The following is a 15244-nucleotide window of genomic DNA, read 5'->3' on the forward strand; positions in this document are numbered from 1 at the left end:
ACAAGGCTGAGATGAGTGTGAAAACGTGCTGCATAATTACACTATCAACCACCTGCTGCTCTCTGAAACAACTTACTTCCTCTTTCTGTGTCACATGAAATATATTCTACTAACAAAGCCAATCACATTGCTGCACTGTACCTGCTCACTGCTGGTGCTTTTTTTACTGTTGTATTATTGTTACTGCCACCACTGGCATATTATTCTGGCTACTGTAACTACACTGACACTGCAATTACTTCTACTCACCCCAAAACCTTTCTTTTATACTATACTAATGTTGCTAGCGCTAATACTTACTGCTATTATTACATAGGGAGCCTATCCCAGCTATCTACGGGTGAGAGGTGGGGTACACCCTGGACAAGTCTTAACACTACTATTCAAGTTCTATCATAACTACACTTCAACCAAATATAATAACTTAAATTGTAAAGACTTATACCATACTACACTATCACAATGTCTACTGTGCTACTAGGCCTACTACTCCTATTAAACCTGCAACCTCTTTCACAATACTACTGTGTTTATGACTGCTACTTCCATCAGTATAACTATTACTAATACTACATCAGCAAAAGGCAACTATTATGACTTCTACTATAATAACATGATATCACTCTTTTTCTAGTGCTACTACACTATAAGCAGAATCATAATGTCTCCCACTACCACACATGCTTCACTATGAGGTCCGTACTAAATGACACAGTGTTGAGTCACATGATCAGTTCAGAGTCTGGTCATTCCGCTTGGTCTGAGGCCACTTCATTTCAGCATTATGACCTTTCCCTCAACACTGAGGCCAGAACTTCCCTCCCTCCTATCTCATTGGTTTCGTTTCCGACTGTGGTGAATACTGAAAAAAAACAGCACTTTCCTGTTAGTGCTTTTAAAATAAAAACGCCTTTAAACATTACTCACATTATTTACTTCTACAGATGGAAATAAAGTCCTTTCAAATGACAAATAAGCACTATGGTTCACATTTAAAAAAAAAATAAATTAAAAAGAAGAACATACTTCTTGGGTACTTGGGGATGCTTTTATTTTCTACAATAAAGTCTACAAGTATGATTTCCGGTCTGGTCACGCCTGTTGATTGACGCCGTGTATTTATGAGCAGAGGTGGCTCGCTGTTGCCCATAGAGCTGGTGTCAGGAGTACTGCAGCGGTGAACTAATGAGACTGTCAGCACTTGTCACCATGAACGGACTTATTGTGTTCATCTTTGTAGCCTGCTGCGCGCTCCCAGGTAAGACGCGCTATATCAACATAAAATCCTTGTCAACATTTAGGTCGTAGTTTTTTTGTCTAGATTAAAATACTCAACATGTTAAAATACTGAATAATTGTGTTGTGGAAAACTGACGTGATAAATAAAATGCTGTCAATTATTTCATGCACACACCGTATTGCTTTCGTTTTATTGGAACAATCAGTTTAACTGTTCGCGGTATCAGACATCAGATGTTTTTTGTGAGACTTCAGAGTGACTTCCTGGATTTTTTGAGGAACAGAAATTTCCGCAGTCTTTCGTTGCTGTTGCAGGTCTGAGTCACATGTCAGGCACTGATCAGGGCTGTTTTTCTACAGGATAGGATGAATCTGCAACAACAGCAGGGGATGTTTCCCACGTCCATCAAGTTCCTTTGTCTTTTTAGGCTAGAAAATCAGACAAAGTACAGACAAATTCAAATTATTGTCTTAGTTATAAAGACACTGGAAATAGTTTACCCCAAAAATAAGAAAAAGTTTTACATTTAGTAAGCAAGTAATATAAATAGGCTAGTACAGACATGTTTCCAAGGTGACGCACCTGCTGGGACATATTGGTTTTTTAATGCTTTATGTGAAATTATTAAACAGATCCTTGGCACTGCCACTGGTTTGTGGCAATTTGGTTATTATTTGGTCACATATCCCTTCATCATTTTGTCATTATTAGCCTGTTATTAAAATTTCAATTTCTTACTCATTCCACAGTTTACAAGACAAAGGGACACACTTGCTCTTATTTCATCCTTAACTTACAAATAGAAACCCAACCAACCCTCAGGCTCATGTAGCAGCCTATCTCTGCCTGAACCTGCAGATAAGCTGTGTACTGAAAACATCTAAAATGTCATAAATCTAGTGTGGACTTTGATAAGGTGGCAGTTTGTTTAAAGCACAAAGCTGCTCACAGCTCAGACAAACATCAAAGTTGGACCATGTAATACTTTTAAAATATGTATGGATGGGAATATTTTACAGAAAAACATTATGTTTCACATTTAAATTAATTATATCTTTATGTAATTGCTCGCAAACACATTGACCATTTTAATAAATCCTGTTATTGTATTTTCCAGCAGAGGTGCGCAAATTTCATAACTTTAAACTCAAATTTACATGTCAAGTTTGAAGTTAAACTTAACTGTAATTTACCTTTAAAATTTAATTTTTTAAGTTAACTTTACTTTAAACTTAAATGTACTTGTCTAAAATTAAATTTAACTTTGCAAGTTTAATTTTACAAAGTTATGTGTAACTTATTGCTCTTTCCACTTTAATTGTCAACCAAAACAAGATGATGAAAAAAGTTAGTAATTGATTAGCGGCTAATGCTACAGAAACAAAAATTCCAGAAAACATTGTGTTAAACTTTCATCTGATTACCGAGCATGCAGTGTTTTTGCTCAGCTCTATACGCAGTCAGCATATTCAAGGTGGAGACATGACAGTTCATGATTGTGTCCTGTTAAAAATTCGTTTTAGTTAGTCTAAGATTAGCCTACTTCAGGAAGTGTCCTGTCAAGGAGCGCTGGCAGATATTGTCATATTAGATGTGACAATGGTCAGATGGTAAAAGGTGACTTTTTTGCCAGCTTGCATGCTAACAAGCTAACTTCTACATGCTAGCTTAACTGACAGAAGGTTCATTCAATCACCTTCTTAGGATTTGTTTGAAAATCTAAAGTCTATTCTAATATGTGTCCTAGGGCGATGTGTTAGATAGTTCTGTAGAACAAACTATGTCGCGATGAGAGTCAGACTTTTCTGTACTGAATCTAGACACAAGTGTTAAGACTTGAGACTCACGCTTAAAGTAAACAATTTAGTCCCACTTCTGACCTAGAAGATAATGTAAAGCTACCTTTCTTTAATGGATTTCTTTCTGTCTTTTCTACTGAAGCGCTGTCACAGGTCGATAAAACAAATGAAACCAAACCTTCTGCAACTATGGACCCTGCAAAAGAGTTTGCATCCAACACCACCACCAAGCCAACAACCACCACCAAGGCTCCCATCACCACCAAGCCAACAACCACCACACCGGCTCCAACCACCACCAAGCCAACAACCACCACCAAGGCTCCCACCACCACCAAGCCAACAACCACCACACCGGCCTCCACCACCACCAAGCCAGCAACCACCACCAAGGCTCCCACCACCACCAAGCCAGCAACCACCACCAAGGCTCCCACCACCACCAAGCCAACAACTACCACACCGGCTCCCACCACCACCAAGCCAACAACCACCACACCGGCTCCCACCACCACCAAGCCAACAACCACCACACCGGCTCCCACCACCACCAAGCCAACAACCACCACACCTTCATCCACCACACCTACTCCCTCTACCAACACTACTAGAGGAAACTACAATGTGACAAAAGACAACAAAATTTGCCTGAAGGCTGAGATGGTCCTGAAGATTCGACTGGAAACAGGAAAGGTACGTTTCTGCAGTCTTGACCTTATTTCAACATTGTAGCCAATTTTGTGAGTAATCTTGCTCTGAGTCAGCTTTTAGCAGTTCAATTGTCAGCAATCTCTTACAGGAATTGAGAAAAGTTTTGATTTCCTTGTGTGGGAAGTGGTGAAGATTAAAACTGTGTGTCATCTTTGTGTCACGAGACAATTGCCAATTTTTCACATGGCAGCCGCAATTCTTTCTGTTGTTGTTTTAAGGAGAATGGAACCTTCATAGTTCAGCCAAAAAGGACCACAGTTCAAGGAGATTGTAAAGAAACCACAGCCAACCTTACCCTTGTCTTCGCAGAGGGCTTTATCACCTTCCTCTTCAACAAGGTACTTTCAATCAAGCCATTAAGACCAGTGGTTTTATGTACTGTAACATAGACTGTCAATGTACATAGGAATTAGAGAAAAAAAGGAAGTATAATTGATGAGTGTGACCTGAAAGCATGTGACAGGGAAGCTACATCACATGGCTTCCCTCTATCTGTGATTTGGTAGCAAATGTTTAGCTACCAAGATAACTGCAACATTATAGTTGCTAAATGAAGTTAATAAACATGTAATAACAACTTAAAAGTGTTGTACTTTCTTTTTTTCAGAGCGTCCCTAATGACACCGTCTACGTTGACAGTGTGTCTTTCAGCCTGTCCTACCCCTTAGTCAAAGCAGGCAAGTCAGTTATTTTTCTGCCATGTTACTGTTTCAACTTCAAACTCTAATTAGGTCATGTATACTGATACTTCAGCTACAGGTGTGTGTTGTGCTAGCCTTGCAAATATTAGCACAGACAAAAAAAGTTTAGAGCCGACTGCTTTCTTGTTTGTGTCTTCAGCTATGTATAGACACGAGTCGCAAAAGTTACTGTTAAGCATGTGATGCAGGCAACAATCAACAGCACAATGCAGTCAAACACGTTTGTCTCCATATCCGACCTTCAGCCTCTAACTTTATGGGAATTGTCGTCATGCTTTCTGACAGGACGTTCAAGTGGAGAGCCGTACCAGGCAAAAAACACCTCAATTTATCTGTTCCCTACCAAGGTGGGACACTCCTACTCCTGCAGGGGTGAGTCTATTTACATGGGGGATGGGCTGTACCTGGACGTCAGTGAGGACAGGATGCAGGCCTTCAATCTGACCAAGAGCAGTGACTTTGGCTATCGTAAGTGTTGACACAAATCTCTCTGGTGCTTTGTATTCCCCATAGGCACCTTTATGCAATCTAGATCTGATTATTATGTTTGATGATTTATCAAACTTTATGTCTCTCATGCACTATATTTCAGATGGAAATATTACAATTTATATCATAATTGAATTAAATTATTAGTTTTAAATTAATTTAATAACAATTTGCAAATAGAATCTATCTCTTTGCTATACATTAAATGACCAGAATGTGTAATTTAGTACCAATTATATAGAAATGTATATAATAATGTTCAGTGGTTTGATATTATAATCAAGCTACAGATCCATCTTTATCTGTGATAATGACTGAACAATGATAGTTAGGTAAGACTGGTGACCATGTGACAGTGTGTTGCTGCCCTTTCTTCCTGCAAGTCAGGAAAAGCCAGTCGAACCGCGGTTTGCCTGTTGTTGATGGGATGTTAATATTAGCAGGCATTCACATGTGAGCTGCTAATAAATCACAGTTACAGCAAATTGTACATGTGTGAATTTTCTTTACATGTTGACTGTAATTTTGTAATAATATTGATGCAATTATTTTGACATAATAATAAGGAATTACAACAGTCCAGCCTGTGAATAACATGTATGTGTCTTTCAGCTGACGTTTGTCCTGCTGACAAGTCTGATTACCGCGTCGCTATCGCTGTTGGAGTGACCCTGCTGGTGCTCATTGTCGTGGTGGTGATTGCTTACCTTCTGGGCCGCAGGAGGAGGTCTGATGGCTACCAGTCTCTTTGAGTGGGTCATGAAAGTCAGAGGTCACTCAGTCAGTGAGGCTGCGATCCGATTCAGGACACTTCCGCTAAGTCTAATCTGCCATTTTTTTTATTTGTTAACAATTGACATGGTTTACTGATAACAGTTTTATACAGAGGTTCTTTGTATAGAGGGTAGAGTGTGACACTTTTAGGTGCTGGTATAAACACATACATTAAACCAGTTGTTGTAAACTTTTAGGTGACATAACAACTTCAAAACATAAATTTTAGAGATGTAATCTTTTTACTTGACATGAGTTTAATGAAATTCAAATGCAAAATGAAAACTATAAATATGTATAAACCAGGTAATAGAAATATAAGTAAATATAACAACAAAAAGAAATTAAAAAATAGGAAACTTTCCAAAGAAAAGCAATGTTTTTTAGTATAATACCAGTAGCCAAGTTTTGGGCCACTTCCACTAAATCCTAACCACCATCTCTTCGTATTATACACTTTAGGTTACTGTTAAGTTTTATATAAAGATCCTATAGTATAGAAGCTAGAGTGTGCCATTATTAGCTGCTTTAGTGTAAACAAGAAATGATTGCAATCTTTAAATAATTGGTTAAATATCTAAAAAAAATATTGAAAGCGACAATGATTTAGCAGGAAATAGAAAATAAAAACAAACACAATGTAAATGTGTAAAATGGCTAAAAAAATACATACAGGACATAGTCTAGACACTCTATACAGATTTGTGTTATTATAGGCCAATATAAATCAATATTTTTTATTAAGATTCTGAGTGTATGTATGTGAGAAATTATCACAGAAAGTTCCAAAAGTTTGACCAAAAGTTGTTCAGAATAGAGAAAACTGACAAAAATATATTGGGACACTAAAATCTATAAAAACTGACTCTGTAACAAAAACAAATCTGACCATGATCATATCATGTAGACACAGTCAGTAATAACATTATTTACTAACAATATTGGCCTTTTATCAGTCTCAACCCAAATAGTATTCACACTGAAATGTCTAATCTGAAGGATTAAATGAAAGAAAGGCTTACATTTAGGCATTAAAAATGTTTATATAATGTAATCTGATGTCATTTTAAAATAAGGGAACATATGTAATGACTATGGATAAGGGATTTTTTTGTGTTTTGTTTTTTTGTAAGGGATTATTATTCTATTATTATTATTCATATTATTTGCACTGATTGCCAACTGATTACTGTTTTCCTGCTCAAACTAAGGTCCATACAAATGCTGAGATTTGTTTCTGTCAGTTGTTTTTGCTATGCTAAGCTAAGCTAACTGCCTTAAGCAATAGCTTAACTTGACTTCTCAAATGTTTATGTTGCATTCATGTGTCTGAAATTACTTTTTGAATGAATGTGAGCTCTCGGGTAAAATAAATTAGGGGACAATCCACTAAATAATTTGTATATTTTTCCTGCTGTTCATGGATTAGACACAATTCAAACAGCTTCAATCATGTCATGCTGATACAAACTCAAGTTCATGTCATGTTTATATAATAATAACTCCTACTTAAAGTACAGAACAATGGCTGTGGATTTTTAGAAAGTTTTGAAATAGACATTACTGTATTTTTTTAGCACAAGCTGAGAGTTATACTTCCATTATATTGAAAAAAAGGCACAAGTCTTCAAATCTACTTGGACATGTAGGAAAACTATGAGAACATACTCTGCAGGATCACTTTGCTTTGCTTAGCAAATGCCACTGAGACATTTGTGCCGAATGGAGTTTCCCATGTCCTTCCTTAAAAAATCAGGTGACAGCTAGTGTCTGATCTGTCTGTACATTTTTATGCGGATACCAGCAGGAAGTGACAATATGCACATTTGTCAATATGACTCATGAAGTATTAAAGGGGGTTGGGCATAGGTTACATTTAATAGTACTTGTGTGGATGTTGAGTCTGCACGCGGATGAAGAGCTGCTCACACCTGCACTACCACAGACCATCCATCAGGTGATGCTGTGGAGTTAAGGATACAGCAGTTACTGTTCAGTTATCCCCAATGTGGGAGCACTTGTTTTTTTTTACTTCTTGTGTCAATAAAGACTGCTAGATTACCATTTGAGTCTTTATGTCTTGTGTCACATTAAGAATATGTTCATGTAAAACGGTAGAAATGCAGGCTAATGTTCAAAAGTTAGTAAATGTTTGTGTAAAAACATAAAACCGTGTACGGTCCGTATACGTCGCGGCCATTCGATTTCCGTTTTGAAGTTGAAAAACGAAAAACGGAAATCGACTCGTTTCCCGTTTTTCGTTTTCCGATTTTAAAACAGAAAACATACATTGACTCGTTACCCGATTTTCGTTTTATTATTAAAAAACGAGAAATGGCAATTAAGATAACGGCCCATTTTTTATTCCTGATCTTTCTGTGGGTCATTTAAAATGATTAGACGGCTTGGACCGGCTTGGCGGGGACTAGACCGTAGAAGAAGAAGGAATGGAAACGTAGACCGTGATACGGTGCCTGAGAGGAGTCATGTTGCACTGCGGGTCGCGGGGCGGGACTCGATCTCCCACATCCACCAAATTGTTGCAAAACTTCCGATTTAGACTCCAAGATTTACACGCAAAGACTGATTAAAAGAAGAAGAGTATTCTTGGTGAAGATACGACAAAATACTGTGATCATGGCAGGTAAAAAAGTCGATTAGTGAAAGCTTAGAGTAAGAGTGTGTGGCTGAAAGAGAAAGCACAGTCCGTGAGATCCGTGCTGTTTGTTCAGTGATGAGGTCCAGATGTGGTCCTCTGTTTGATAACTGAGTTCCGCCTCACGGATCTGCGGGTTCTTTCCCGTAAATATACTTTAGCTGTGTCAGAACAGTGGACTGAAGAAGGAACAACTAGTAAGAAGGAACAAAACATAAATACATAAAGCTGTAACATCCATTATTTCTATACAATGTGTTGTAATTCACAAATACAGCAATTAAAAATAAAAAAACACGTTTTAAGATTTCTCCATTGTGGGACAAATAAAGGTTTTCTTAATCTTAATCTTAAATGTGTTTTTTAAATTATTTGCATTAATAATGTTAGCTGCTATATGTTAATTTTAAATACCCCATATGGGGCTATGTTATGACTGACTATGCTATGTTTGTAAAAACATTTTAAAAAAAATCTGATTTTAGTGGCTCTTATCATATGGCTTTTTTTACTAAAAAAACATGTTTAATACTAAGTGCCCCCCCCCCCACTCAATATTTTGTTAAAACAAACAAGTTTACTGTCACACAAAGAGACAAAAACGTGACATTACATAAACACCTTTTATCATTTATTTAAATATATCTAAATAAAGGTGTCTTCATTTAAGTATTTCATCATTTCCAATAAGCAAAAGAACTCCTGACAGAACGATAGATACTGACATTATGTTGTTACTAAATGTACACACCTGGTTACAGAAGATGCAGCAGTTGTGGAGGAAGGTTTCAGTCCAGCAGCTCAGAGCCCTCTGGTTGCAGTCACTTTCCAGAGAAATGTCTACAGGAAAGAGAAGTACCTGGAAGCTGAACCCAAAGCTTTGGGGGTATGCTGTGTGAATGTGCTTCTGTTTAACACTCTGCTGAACTGTCAATGTGTGACCTAAATCGTGGTCTTTATGTTTCAGATCACTCAGATTGGCCTGAGTATGTTTAAGATGATTTCTTGCGCAGTGTTTTTGGCTAAAGGATTGAGTGTTGTGTCATCTGACATAACATTCTTTATTTCATCTCTGTTGGTAAGTATGACGAAAAACTTGCATGGTATGCTAGAGAGTAAAATTCTGACATAGCACCTGGGTTACAGGTTTGAAAGCAGAACAGCAGGACATCAGAGGTTTTTAATAACTACAGTTGAGGCCACTAATGACAAAGACAAATCAGGATGCTGTCATGATCCTGTGTTCTGTGGTTCTTGTTTTCTGATTAAATCCTTAGTTTCTTAATGATTTCATTGTGATTGTATTTTGGTGGTTATTTTCTGGTTTTCTGGGAGCTATGCCTTCGCCTCATAGGTCTCATGGCAGCGATGGTTCAAGTAGTCCCCCTTGTCCTTATGCATATGTGCCCTGTTAAGAGGTGCCTGCTGAGTGTGGGCCTGTACCCTCAGGCATCTCACTGGTCCATCGTTGTGGTATCACACAAGCTCTTCAGGCTTGTGCTAGTAAAGGGAGCCATTCAACATCAAACAGGGAAGTGACAGGGGTAAGAAAACAGGGATATTCTGTTGAGGAACTGGTGAGTGAAGGCTCCATCTCCATGTAGTGGGAGAGGCAATGGTTTAGCAGAGCAGACGTAGACCTGTTTACCTCCAGGTAATTGACACATTGCTATCTGTTCTTCTCCCAGATGAAAGACAATCCACCCCTGGGGTGGCCCCAACAGCTTCTTTATGCCTTTCCTCCTTTCACTCTCCTCACTTTTCTCCTGGGGAGAATTCAGGTGGGCGGTTTTCACTTAGTATTGTGCAGGCCACCGTGTGGATCCATATGCGGTCTCCGCCCAGCATGTTCTGCTGCTGCCTTAGGACCCTCTGCCCAGTCCTGTGTCTTGCGGGCTGCTCGAGATTGGCAAACTACTCTCCAGGCAGGCTTAGCATCTGGTTTGCCTTGACCTGGTTAGCCTGTATAAATTGTACATTTGTAAATAGTTCCTTTGTGGTGTGCACTGGTCTATGGGCTGCTCTATCTCCTTGTGGGATGTCTTAAAGAGTTACCCTGTACATACCCTGGAGTGGGGAGAATGCTTGGGTTTATGGTATAACCCTGGTTCTTTGAGTGAAGAGACTGTCTCTCCAGCTCTAAGCCACTCAGAGACAAGTGTCAAACTGCCACTGATTTCACGTTCAAGTGGGTCCTTCCCTCACTCTTTGCTAGATTGTTTTGTGTTTTCTGTCCTAGCGTTCCAGCCTTTTTTTTTGGTTTGTTTGGATTACTCTGCCCTTATTTGGTTTGTTTCTGTTGTTTTGGGACTGTTTGTTAACCTTGTATTTTTGTGTTCCGGGACCTTTGATGGCTTATTTAAAGCTCATCTTCAGTTGAACCTTGTCCTCTAAGTATGTCTGCATTTGGGTCCAACTTTAAGTTTGTGGTTGTAAGGCGACAAAATGTGAAAAAGTTCAAGGGGTATGAATACATTTCTCTACTTGTTCCAGGTTGTAGTAGCTGGGAGTGTGGCAATAGCAGCAGAGACCCTCCACCTGCCAACAGTGAGTAATAACAAAAACTGCAAGCTTAACACATATTTACTTCTAAAGGAGTGGTTCCTCTTCCACAGAGCCCACCATACTGCACCTTTGTGTTTCTACAGTTTCCCAGAATGCTCAAACTAGCCTGTTCAAGAGTACACTGTTCACACAAGTAGCAACCTCCCAAAGAATATCCAATTCATTCAGGGGTGAAGGAGCAAAATACCTTGTAACAGGAACTAATCCTGTACTAAGTACTGTGGACAAAGACAGACATGGCTGACAGGAACTGCTGTAAGAGAATTAAAACTCAGTGGTGCAGTTGAGTTTTATTTAAGGTCTATATATGAAGTCCCCTTTTTTATTCATTTCTGTGTGAATGTCACCAAACGCTGTATTTTCTTTGTCTCAGCTAAGGGCCTGCTTCGGAATGCAGATTGTGGCATGTGGCGCCTCTATTGTTAACATAGTCTGCACTCTGGTTAAAATGGAACAAATGCCCATTTACTGCTGGGAATATTACTATCACAACACCACCCCTAATTATGAAGAAATCTGCCATCAAATTGAGGTAAGCAATGTGTGTCCCAATGTAAGTGTTGTTGTTTTACTGGTATATAAAAAAGTTCAAGTGTGAGTGAAAGTGGAAAATTGTACATTTCATTTCAAGTAAGAGTTAAAGATTATCATCTAAAAGCAGTTGTGTGACCTAAAAGTAACATAAAAGCAGTTGAAGTAACCAAATAACCAAAGAAAAATAACAAAATCAGGGTAAGTGTGAGTGGAGAAATGACAGGTAAAAGCTGTTGTCAAGATAGAAGGTGAGCGCAGGCAGTCACAGGCACAGTTTCCATTCACAAAACCAGGTTTAATGCAGAGGTTGCAACACAAAGGTCAGTCCAACTGGCAAAGGTGCAAAGGGGGCAGGCTAAGGCTAAATCCAGAAATGTTGATGAAGATTCTCAGTCATCCAGGTCATCATACGTAGAGAAGGTTGAAGCAAGGCGTCTGGACTTGTAGAGTTTTCTAGAAGACGTTATCCAAGAAAATCCAGAAAGGGCCATACACAAGTAATCAACCGACACGAAATACAAAAACACAGGGAACAAAGAAAATTGGCCGGAAGGCTTGGCTGTGACACACAAGACAACCTGTCAGGGAGTGCAAGAAAACATGAAGATTAAATACACAAGTGCAGGGGAGACAATGAGACAAGGAGGGAGACACAGGAGGAAGTAAAACACGCCAGGTGTGCACGAGGGAACAGGGCCTATCAAAATAAAAACAGGAAACAGAAAATACAAAGGTGACAAAATAACCTGTAACAAAGGAACAATCAACACACATCATGAAACCCTAAAAATACTAAATACTAAGAACTAAAGATTAAATCAGCAGACAAAATGCAGGATCATGACATCTGTTCTTTAATTTAGTCCAAACCTGCTACTTGTCCCACTTCTAGAAAATACACTCCCATTTCTTTGCCGGCGGTGTGCTCGTCCAGACTGCTCTGCTTGCCATCTCTGTCACTCTGGCTGTCTACTGTTGTAAGGTGGTCAACTGTTGTGCACCAGCACCAAAAGTGGTGGGTAGAAGCTAACGATTTCAGTCATAACTTAACCATCACAATCCTGAATACACATACGGAAACACACAAGAATGACAACAGCTAAAGAGCACTGAATAACAGGCAACTATTCTGTCTTACCGTTTTTGTTGTTGTGTGTCCATTTCAGCCTGTGATTACTGTCCAAGCTCCCCCAGCCCCACAGTGAAGAGACGGCACAGAAGACTGATGCCACAAACACATGCTATGAAGTTAAAGATGCACTAATCATTTTTATAACAGTGGATCAAATAACTGTGTATGTGAGTATTAGTATTACATACACTGATTTGTAAACCCACCCATGGTACATAAACCTGTCACTGTGCTCGCAGATTCTGCTGCCCCCTCTTGTGGCCAAAATAGTTTAAAAAATGTATAGTGCTTAACATTTCTTATATTCTTTCATGTCATATTTTATTACTATATATATGGAAGTGTGTATACGCAATATTTAATGTTTACTAATCATACAGCGTTTGTTACTAGAAACACATTTTAAACTTTTAACCTTAACAGATGATGTAATAGAAAGTAATGACAACATTAATGGAAAATCCACCAGTACATTAATATTATAGAGGATAATACCTGATACTAACTAATCAACTGTAAACATGATGATAGATTTAACTTTTACTGTGAATGAACCACTTGTTAACAATGAAGGCTTTGATGAACACGTTCTTTAGCTCATGTTATTGATGACCAATACCGTAATACTTTGTTTTGTTGGCAATTGTAACTAACAATTATGGATATTAAACAATCAATAAATGATATGTTTTTCTGATTTTTAATCATAAAAGTCAATTCTGACCCTATTTTTTTACATAATGGTATTAGGTTTGGGATCTTACCTAAAAATATTATTTTACAACAAATCTATCAACATGTGCGGGAAATATGTGCACTGTTTAAGTTTCTAATGTCTAAAAAACAATTCGCTTTTCTGACTGATAAAAATGGCTGAAACAGTACAGTACAAAATATTTTATTTATCATAATGTATCAACAGTTATTTCATAAACGCTGAAAAGAAAGAATTCATCATGTTAAAATAAATTACGTGATATTTAAATTAATGCGTGCTTCTGTTCAGGTTGAGTAGCAGTAGTGGCCTGCTTCTGGCCTCACATATTTATACCTGCAGGTCATCAGCCCAGTGGCTCTGTGAGGGATCAGAGGACATGTTAGACTACACTCAGCTCAACATATGAGGAATCGCAGGGCTGTAACCCACCTGGGAGGCGGAAGCTGTGACCTCCTCCAGGTCTCCAAAGCATCCATGTTTGTGGCGGATGAGGTTTCCCCACAGCACCGAGTGACGGCAGGACGGACACTCCCCCTCCACTGGCAAGAGGTGGGATGGTTCAGACTTTAGGAAACATCTGGCGAGACAGATGACATGACTACTCATTCCACAGGAGGGGTGGAAACAGGTCAGCCTCTCTGACACCTGATGAGCAGTAAAGAGATGCCAGTCCTCTATTACAAACAATTCACTGTTTTACTGAGGTATTATACTAATTAACAGCTTAACTACTCAAAACTAAATGCAATGAATGAAGCACCATCAGGCTCAGGATCTCTACCTTGACAGTCCTCTTGCAGAGATAACACCTGGACGTCTCCTCCTCTTCCCCCGCAGACTGCAGCACCTGTTTCTTCTTTGCCCTCACTCTTCCAAAAGCGATGGGGATGTGCAGGGGGGGCTGCAGACCAGGTTCGAAGTCCATTCTGTATTCCTGTTTGAGCCAGCGGGCTGTCAGCGGCAGTCTGTTCCACGGTGCCACCCGCAGCATGTTGGAGACAACGCGCCAATGGAACTGGAGGTTAGACTCTTTCTTGGAGCGCCGGGAGACGTGGGACAGCCGCCTGGAGGAGTGAGGGTGCTGCCACGCCCACTCGAACTAACACACCAGAACACTTATTATTAAGCTGTCAGCATGATCACATGGTCTCACAAACATCTGGACAAACAATGTAATTATGTATGTTTCTTGAAATTTGTATAAAATTGGGAAAACGGCAAAAATAGATTGTCCCAAAGAACATTATTGATCAATTATCAACAAAGGACAGACAGATATCAATTCCTCATCTAATGGATTCATCTTCTTGATTCAAATTGGAATTATGGCTCTTTAACGATTTAATTTCTCCGTTTAAATTTATTAAAATATATTTCTGGAATAAACTGTGTAACACTTACATGTAAAAACTATTAAACAAATGTACTCAAAGAAAAAGGTTTTAAAGCCAATGTTAACCCTTATTTATGGTGATAATTTTGATCACTTTTTGTGATTAAAAAACAACTTGAAATCTATTTCACAGATTCTTACCCTCAGTGCAGCAATATCAGAGGGGAAGCCGTGTATAATGAGCACCATCTCCCTGAGCAAACAAAGGGACATTATAAATAATTATGTGACTTCAAATAGTGTCCATAATGTAGTACAATGACTGACGAAGTGGTACCATGGTCCTCGTCCACTAGTCCTCTTGGCTCCCCCTCTATGTCGTCCAGCGTTGTGCTGTTCGATCCGCCGCTCCGGGTTCACAGTGAAGCCGATGTAAATACGCCCTTTAAATTTAGGATTGATGCAATACAGCATATACACACCGTAGAAGCTTTCTACCTCTACTACCATCGTATTATTATTTGTATAAATTTAGTAATACTTGTTGGCTAACTGAAAACATAGCATAAGCAAGCCTGGCAAGGTTAGCTAC

The 15244-nt window shown here is 38.9% G+C and overlaps 3 protein-coding genes across 4 annotated transcripts; 2 read left to right on the forward strand and 1 right to left on the reverse strand.

Annotated features, from left to right (window-relative positions):
* The first annotated feature begins 1100 nt into the window (after positions 1-1100).
* Positions 1101-7778, forward strand: LOC114451046 (cell wall protein DAN4-like). The gene is made up of 6 exons (XM_028429572.1): positions 1101-1258; positions 3182-3732; positions 3969-4088; positions 4358-4427; positions 4737-4919; positions 5553-7778. The coding sequence occupies exons 1-6, from the start codon at positions 1186-1188 to the stop codon at positions 5690-5692; spliced, it is 1137 nt and encodes a 378-aa protein (XP_028285373.1). The 5' UTR covers positions 1101-1185; the 3' UTR covers positions 5693-7778.
* Positions 7779-8038: 260 nt separating this feature from the next.
* On the forward strand, positions 8039-13305 carry LOC114451110 (uncharacterized). 2 transcript variants are annotated; one of them, XM_028429663.1, is made up of 7 exons: positions 8039-8358; positions 9135-9256; positions 9338-9448; positions 10864-10917; positions 11309-11467; positions 12362-12484; positions 12636-13305. In XM_028429663.1, the coding sequence occupies exons 1-7, from the start codon at positions 8352-8354 to the stop codon at positions 12672-12674; spliced, it is 615 nt and encodes a 204-aa protein (XP_028285464.1). In that variant the 5' UTR covers positions 8039-8351; the 3' UTR covers positions 12675-13305. The 2 variants fall into 2 exon arrangements, with proteins under 2 accessions (XP_028285464.1, XP_028285463.1); XM_028429662.1 differs by having other exon boundaries at positions 8046-8358; positions 9132-9256.
* A 114-nt stretch (positions 13306-13419) lies between these two features.
* slx1b (SLX1 homolog B, structure-specific endonuclease subunit) lies at positions 13420-15244 on the reverse strand. Its single transcript, XM_028429661.1, has 5 exons — positions 14990-15244; positions 14854-14905; positions 14101-14418; positions 13749-13964; positions 13420-13676 (listed from the first exon to the last, which is right to left on the reverse strand). The coding sequence occupies exons 1-5, from the start codon at positions 15160-15162 to the stop codon at positions 13647-13649; spliced, it is 789 nt and encodes a 262-aa protein (XP_028285462.1). The 5' UTR covers positions 15163-15244; the 3' UTR covers positions 13420-13646.

This window comes from Parambassis ranga, chromosome 18 (genome assembly GCF_900634625.1).
Source record: "Parambassis ranga chromosome 18, fParRan2.1, whole genome shotgun sequence".
Taxonomy (NCBI): Eukaryota; Metazoa; Chordata; class Actinopteri; family Ambassidae; genus Parambassis; species Parambassis ranga.